Source organism: Montipora capricornis, chromosome 4 (genome assembly GCF_036669925.1).
Source record: "Montipora capricornis isolate CH-2021 chromosome 4, ASM3666992v2, whole genome shotgun sequence".
Classification (NCBI taxonomy): Eukaryota; Metazoa; Cnidaria; class Anthozoa; order Scleractinia; family Acroporidae; genus Montipora; species Montipora capricornis.
This window is the reverse complement of record NC_090886.1, coordinates 53,688,790-53,696,731: the sequence shown is the minus strand read 5'-3', so window position 1 is coordinate 53,696,731 and position 7,942 is coordinate 53,688,790. Positions and strand designations below refer to the sequence as shown.

Sequence of the window (7,942 nt, the reverse complement as noted above, 5' to 3'; positions counted from 1 at the left end):
TAGCAAGTACTATAACTACTGAAAACTTGTTCGGGACGCAGCTTAAATTGTGAAGAGAAGATACGGAGAAAGAGGGGGTAAATTCTAAGGAAACTGTGGTGCTGCGTCGGTGGGGAAGTAGTCTACAAAAATTTGGTTTTATCAACGGATTTGATAATGTAAATTACCCACCGTACAGAAATTCTAAAAGCTGACGTTTCGAGCGTTAGCCCTTCGTCAGAGCGAATATGGCGAAGGTCGTTTTCGGCGAATTGTAACGGAAGTTATTCGCGCCCTCCTTTCTTTTGTCTCTAAACATTCTTTTGGTCGTCATAATCATGCATAAAAGTTTCGGACTACCGGTATTTACAATCGGCAATCACTGACCTTTTTGCGGCTTTAGTGATTTAATTAAGCGATGTTAAATAAATAAGACACGTGCAGTATTCACACTTTACAGCCTTATTATTGAGAGTGCTAACAAAAGAACTTCTGATGGTTGCTGGGCACGTGATTTATTGTCAAGTAAAATCACATGTTTGTACCAGCTTAAATACACAATTTATTTGTTTTTCTTTTGTATTGGTCTTTTTTTTTCAAGTGTTTACAGGCGGTCAAACAATTAAACTGAAGGAATTGAAAACCAGCTGGCCGACGATGTAGCACTTATTTTAAGTCTGAGCTGCAGCGAAAACAACGCACTTTCCGCTCTTTTTCTTTTTGTCGAAAGTTAATGATTCGCCAGAATGGTCCACACTGGAGTAGAATTTCAAAGTGGGGAAATGTACATTGCAGGGTAGGCCTCTGTCAATTGATACTGCAAATATTATTTTTTGTTCTTTGACTACTTTGGGGACCTTTTCTGAGCAGATTTTGTATTTTCATGTATTTGATTTTGTCCAAAACAAATATATGAAATCACTATTTGGTTGATTAGTAGGGAGCTTCCTCAGAGGTTCAAACGCTTTTAGTTCAGTTCACGAAGGAAATTTGTCTGAGCGTAAAAATTACCATATATTAATAATTGGCAGTGTCACGTGCCCAACAACAAACACACATGATTGCTTTTCACTTGACAACAAAACTGGTCACCGAAGGCGCTTCATCACTCTGATAGCAGAAAGTGTTGTTACGAAGTATGATTCTAAAGCAAATTTAAATCGAATTACGCAGGACGGATGATTTCATGATGCCAAGAAACGGAAGGATTCACCCAGAAAATGGTAACTACCGAAGCAGTCGGGATTTAGAACTTAACAGCCTGAGAATGAATCACGTCAAAAGTTCGAGGAGAAAGTCTTCAACAGAAAACTGGGAGAATGTGTCAAGAGAGGTTATTACTGTCTCACGCTGGAAGGACTACACGCGCTCAATGAGGCAAAATCGAAAGAAGGGTAATTCCCAGCTTAATTCGACAGAGGAAAGTGCAGTGCAACAAAGGTGGTGTGTGTTGGACAGCGATGTCGAAGATCTTGGCCGCGATCGGTTAGCCATGTACGACACCAATGCGTATATGAAACCTTTGCCTGGAGTGAATAGTGGCGAGCCTAGCAATCCAGCTATTGTGGCAAGTCGAGCTGTGATCATTTATTTTGCTGAGCTGGCCAAGAAGAGTTTGGAGGGCGAGCAGGAACTAGATTTTGAGTTCATTGAAGAGCGTCTGAAAGAAGGTGCTGATCTAAATTTTCCCGATCGCTACGGTCAGAACATTCTACACGAAGTAGCTCGAATTTGGCATGTGGATGTGGCAAAGTTTGTTTTAGAAAATGGCGGGGATGTGAACACGGCAGATGATTTTGGTCGAACACCTCTGCACGTTGCCGCAGCAGTTGATTATCCTGAAATGGTTGAATTTCTCATCATTAATGGTGGTTAGTTCCAATGAGTTTTGTCCTCTTGTAATGTTAAACCCATTGAATAACATACAAACACAAGGAGAGGGTACTATGGAAATAACTCTGAGTCTTTAAGATCCTTTTCGAGATACCGTCCGTGCTCTTTCTTATACTCACTTTAACTAGCTGAGCTGGTTGAGGAATAGTGATAGCAACTTTATTAATTTTTAATAGGTTATCCCTATTGCAGCCGGATGTAATTGACTGAGAGTCGAATTTTGATGAGGGAGGAAAGCTGGCGCAGTACCCGGAGAAGAACCCTCAGAGTCAGATTGAGATTGACTGAAGCTCAGCCTACATGTGACGCGAGGACAGGATTGAACCTGTTGGGAGACGCGGTTAATAACCGCTAAACCACCCTGACTCCCTACATCAAAGACAAAAGACTGAACCCAGTTGTTTTTTTTATTTCTGCTTAATTCCTCATAGTTAGCCCACGCTATGAACCCTTTTTTTTTTAATTTTCCATCTTCCGTTCATTCCACGCTTTTGCTAAAGTAGGTAAGTGATTTTAACAAAGCAAATTTTTCTTGACCTCCACCTGTTGTTTTTAACCAGCTGATCTCAATGCAAGTACATATGGGGAGAATCAAACACCTACTCACTATGCAGCTAAGAATGACGCTGTGAAATCCCTAAAGGTTCTTCTTAAACTTGGTGGTAGCATGGATGACCGGGATTACAAGAGCCGCACCCCCTTGCAAGTTGCCGCTGAATTGGGTATGTAACTATGCCAGTTTGACTACAATAGTACGTACCTTAAGAGGTTAGGGTTAGGGTTAGTCAGGGGGATCTATTTGAATCCTTCCCTCTTACAACCTGGAACTTACTTATCGATGCAACCCATTGCCAATAATAATAATAATAATTTTTATTATTGATGTTAACATCGTCATCATCATCATCATCAATCAGTCTGTCAATCTTTATTAACATGGTCAATACACTTAGCTAAAAGCTAGTTTACAAGTACCCACAAATTAGTAAAGATAAAATTATAAAAATGAAAACTTCATGGGAAATGCATAAACTTGTGATAACAAAAAAAATGAAGGAATTTCCTCTGACTGTAGCCTGCATAGCAAGCGTTTCCAACAGGCGGGGAGTGAACTCTTTTTTCGGCCGCGCGAGAATAGGGTGAACGCAAAAAAACTCTCCTTTTTTTGCTCTTGCCCCAATTTTTGCGCGGCCAAAACATCGAAATTTGCGCGGAAACCCCATGGAAACGCTTGCTACGCAGGCTACTCTAACTGGTGAGGTGTTCTTCCTCCATTTCATTTTACCAGCAGTGCTTAGTGCACTTGATTTGCAAGGGCTGCATCATGCTCTGGATTTGTACCCAGCGTTAATACTTGTAACTAACTGGATTTGTCTCCTGTTGTCAGGAACTCATTTTCACAACCAAGTGTTAGCCTCCTGCTAGTTAGATTTTTGAACGCAGTTCTGTTTATTTGAATTTGTGCATATATGTTCCCCTCCCTCCCTCCCTGCCCCTAAGTTCTTTTCTTTTTAGCTATTGCTATTTTATATTTTCACCTGGCTGTTATTTCAGATCGTTCAGAGACAGCCAAATTCTTAATCGACGAAGGAGCGACCGCTGGTGTGCAGGATAATGCAGGCAGCTCAGTCATGTCCTTTATGATCTCCAAAATGCCCCCAGTGGCTAAAGATGCTTTGGATCAGTTGCATACCACAGACCGAGGAAACAGAAAACAGTACTTTTACCTAAATCACTTAGAACCCATCCTACCAAATGACAAGGGAGACTACAACTCATATGCGAGATCACCTCTTCATTGTGTTGTGCATTTTAAACAGATGGAGCTTATCATGCATCCTGTATTCAAACGGCTCATTGAAGTGAAATGGGATCAGTTTGGCCGACGTGGAACAATGAAAAATATCTGTATACATGTGCTGTTTGTGATGTTATGGACAGCACTAGGCGTGACATTACATTTGAGAGCACAACCAGAAGGTGATTACTACCGTCCGCTCAGCGAATACTGGTGGCGAATTGCCCTAGAAAGTTTTGCCTGTGCAATGACGTTCTATTTCATCGGCGTTGAATTTTTTGAGATCACTGCTTCAAAAAAGGCCCATCAGAGGTGGAAAACTTGGAGGGTGGGTCAACTCGACCAAGATCTAAAATATTGTCATCCACGTTGGCCCGAGGAACGAAAATACCTTGAAATGGAACGAGACGACGTTGCTAACTCCGGTATCTCGTACTTTAACGACGCTTGGAATTACTTCGATTGGGTTACGTATGCTTGGATCCTTGGAATAATTGTGACGCGCATATTTGCGGTTGTGCTCAACAGTGAGACAGCTGAGTCTCTGCATCCTCGAGTATTTGCAATCGCGTTGATTTTCATTTGGCTGCGACTGATGAAAGTTTTTCGGGGATTTGAGACACTGGGACCTTTCATTGTTATGATCGGGCATATAATAGACGATACGCTGAAATTTGGATTCCTTTATTTTGAGATCTATGTTCCTTATGTTTGCGCATTCTGGATCGTGTTTGGCGGCAGTAAAAATGCGGCGACCATGGAAAGCCAGGGACAGGATAGTACAGGTTGGGAAAATTTTAACGATCTGATGTATTCCGTGTGGCAGTTGACCGTTGTTGGCAATTACCCCTGGGATTCTCTGCTCGTAGTTGACCGTCTGATGGCGCAGATTTTATGTGGAACCTACCTTGCCGTGTCAGCCATTGTGATGTTGAATCTTTTCATTGCCCTGATGTCAGACACGTTTCAGCGCGTTTATGATAACGCGAAAGCAAACGCGGCAATGCAACGTGCTACTACAATCCTAGCAATGGAGGAAAACATGTCGGAGAAAACTCGTAAGCGCTACAGGAGAAGCATACATCAAAGGTTTGCGCCTCAGGTAAAGGGATCATGTTGGTTGCTTTTGTAGGTGCTGGAGCATAGATACGAGAAACAAAAGAAAAAAAACAAAACAACTCCAAATAAAGACTAATCCCAAGTGACCAAAATTAGATAGATTTAGCTTTGCGTTTACAGCAGACGACAAACGTGAAACTGAAATTTGCGTTTTGCCAAAAATCAAAGAAACTGGTCTGATTTTATCTCCTGTTTTTGCCTGTTATCTACAAATGTCGCGCAACTTCTAAAACGAGAGAGAAAAGTTAGAATAAGATCATTTTTATGCTTTATGACAAGCAACAGCCTGCCGTTTGTCGTTTCACGGAAACGCGATGTTAACTCTTTCTATTAATACAATCCTTTCCGTTACCTGCAAAAAGACCCATCATGTTTACTTAAGACATCTGTCGGTCGATACTCCACCGACACTGTCGATCGATACTCCACCGACACTGTATCGGTCGACATATCGGCCTATACTCACGTAGTATCGGCTGATGTTGCGGCCGATACTCGGCGGACATCTCGTCCAAGATATCGACCGACACGCGAAAGGAGCACAAACCCCTTCTGCGTTTTCCTCTGATTTTATCCTCATTTTGATGCATTTTATTTTGGTTCGGTCTGCTTCTGTTTGATGTGCTTTTTCTGAGAAGCCTGTGCTGAAAATCCCGTCTACACTGAAGTGGCAACACCAACAAATGGCAAGTTAGACACGAGGCGAAATATCAGACCGTAGTTTGATTGGATCGCCCCTGTTGAAGACACTAGATAGGAGTGTCCAAACGCTGGGTCGATCTTTGAATTGTAACTTTCTCCAGGTGATCTGGTGACGTAATTTGGAGGACTGGGAAGAAAAAAATTAACGCCGTATTCCACAACCGCGCGCGGCCTTTCTTGTTGATTCCAAACTCCCTGCAGTATTTCCATCGCCAAAACTCAACAGATCATTCCGTGTCTACCACATTTCCTGTTACTGAATGAACACTCAACTAGACCCGACGAGCTCTAACCTCGCCTCTGCCATGTTGAATTCGAAAATAAGGCCGCACGCGGTTGTGGGATGCGGCGTTAAAATTTTTCTCCGCAGTCCTCCGAATTACGTCACCAGATCACCGGGCTAAGCTACATTCAAATTTGTTCAAATCATTGTAGCATCAATCTATGTCTGATTCGCAACCAAGCCACCAAACTTGAGATAACTGTTTCAAACGCCCAAACAGATTCCAAGGTTCTTTTGTCGCTTTTTGATAGATAAAAAGAATTAGGAAAACATGCATGCGCGAATTGTCCCTTATCTAACACCAAAGCTAAACCTTAAATGAAACCAAAAAAAAACTGTGCTTCTAACTTTTCGTCTTTAGGATACGAGTTTAAGACCTAGCGCCAGGAATGTTATGAGGCGTTTGTGCTGACTTGTTATACGATTAATAATATACATGGAAAAAATACCATTTCGATTGGCTAAGAGAAATGCAGTTTTTAGCGCAGAAAAGGAGTACTTGAGTGCAAAAAGGTAACACATCAAGCATCAGTTCTGATTCGTCAGTCATCAAAGAAACTCCCAGAGAGTCAATCAAATGCGAACGTTATTGCCAGCCATCTTGGAGCCTGTCAGTAGCGAGTTCGATCCGTATCCCGTTAGAGGTGAGAAAGTATGGTGGAGAGAAAATACGAAAAGTCGTATGTTGGAACTGCTGGTAGGACCGATTATTTTAGGTGAATGATCATCGCAGTTCGGTTATGACCGTGCAACTGTCCTGCACACTGTTGTACCATTGTGCTTTCAAGCCATCTTTACAACTGCTAAAATAGTCTTATGTACTTAATTGACTGACTGGTCCGAGGGCCAAATATTGCCCTGCCCGGCACGACCTAAACTCAGTCAATAAGCTTTTTAGCACATGGGCTCTTTACACTATTCATGAACACTCGGAATATGAAGTTTGGACAAAATTTATCCAATATGTTATTTGCGTTTGCTTTTCTGGCCGTAAATAACTTGGATGTTTAAAAGCAACGAAATCCTTTAAAATCGCATCGCACGGAATAGCACGAGTTCCCAGCAGGGCCATACGGCTGTTTCCGGCCCTTCTCGCGCTAATGCGTACGGCCCTCATACAGGGGATTTCCCAATAGGTTTACAGTGATAGCGGGCGTGGGGGAGTACAGGCCAAATGATAATGTTTCTTATTTCATAGGAAATGTACTACGACGACGACTCGACGCAGCCCGGCTCTGGAGAGCTAGAGCGCATGACATTTCAGATTAAAGAGGTCGTTGATAAAGTATACGAAATGCTGGACGCGAAGAATGAAAACGGACAAAAAACTGAAAAGGCCTTAAACAAAGAGATTGAGAGGTAGGTAATTTAGTGGAAAGAACAGTGGTGACAAGAAACCTCTGTTGGAGGGTGCTTATGATCCCTCCTTTTTTAGTAAGTTCGGTCTTATAAAGCTGGGTCTTTGGAAAACCCCTACTTTAGGTTCGCAACAAACATTCATCACAGTGCTGGGATACAAATCAACTAAAATCAGAACAAATCAAATCAAATCAAATGTTGGTTTTTGAGAAGAGGGAAAAACCGAAATACCCTGGGAAAAAAAACATCTCGGAGCACAGTAAAGAACCAACAAACTGAATCCATATATAACATCGAATCCAGGAATTTACCCGGGGCCACAATGTTAGGAGGCGAGTGCATTCACCACTGCACCAGCACTTCTCCCCGCAGAGAACACAGTTTGTTTACCGCTGATGTTGCTGTTGCTACTTTGATCTTGAGAGGTATGGATAAACGAATGAAATCATGATTCACTGATCATCACATGCATACATACACTCTCCATAGGGGCTTTTCAAGGCCAATAACACACAACCGAACAGAACAACAACTGTTAAGAATCCCAACTGGCCGGAGATAAACCGGTTGGCTCTTAACAAGTGCAGCCGGGAAGTTGAACCAGGGACTATCAGGTTTAAATTCAACGAGTGGTCAGAACAGGTCGTGAACCCGGGATGCCCTTACCACTGCATTGCATTGATTGTCCAATTTTTTTAAATTTTTTTTTTAATTCAGGCTAAGACATAAGCTCGCCGAAGAGTCCAGTCGTCATGAAGAGAATGTCAAAGAAATGAGAAACGAAATAGCAGAAATGAAAGCACTGTTAA

General features: G+C 42.1%; 1 protein-coding gene across 1 annotated transcript in view; it reads left to right on the top strand.

Moving 5' to 3' along the window:
- The first annotated feature begins 527 nt into the window (after positions 1-527).
- LOC138047448 (transient receptor potential cation channel subfamily V member 3-like) overlaps positions 528-7,942 on the top strand; it is an 11,163-nt gene continuing 3,748 nt past the window's right edge. The window contains exons 1-6 of the mRNA XM_068894300.1: positions 528-775; positions 1,153-1,850; positions 2,433-2,594; positions 3,427-4,772; positions 6,973-7,133; positions 7,851-7,942. The exon at positions 7,851-7,942 is cut by the window's right edge and continues 3,748 nt beyond it. Coding sequence (XP_068750401.1) covers positions 726-775; positions 1,153-1,850; positions 2,433-2,594; positions 3,427-4,772; positions 6,973-7,133; positions 7,851-7,942 — 2,509 coding nt within the window. The 5' untranslated portion in view covers positions 528-725. The remainder of the gene's footprint in view (positions 776-1,152; positions 1,851-2,432; positions 2,595-3,426; positions 4,773-6,972; positions 7,134-7,850) is intronic.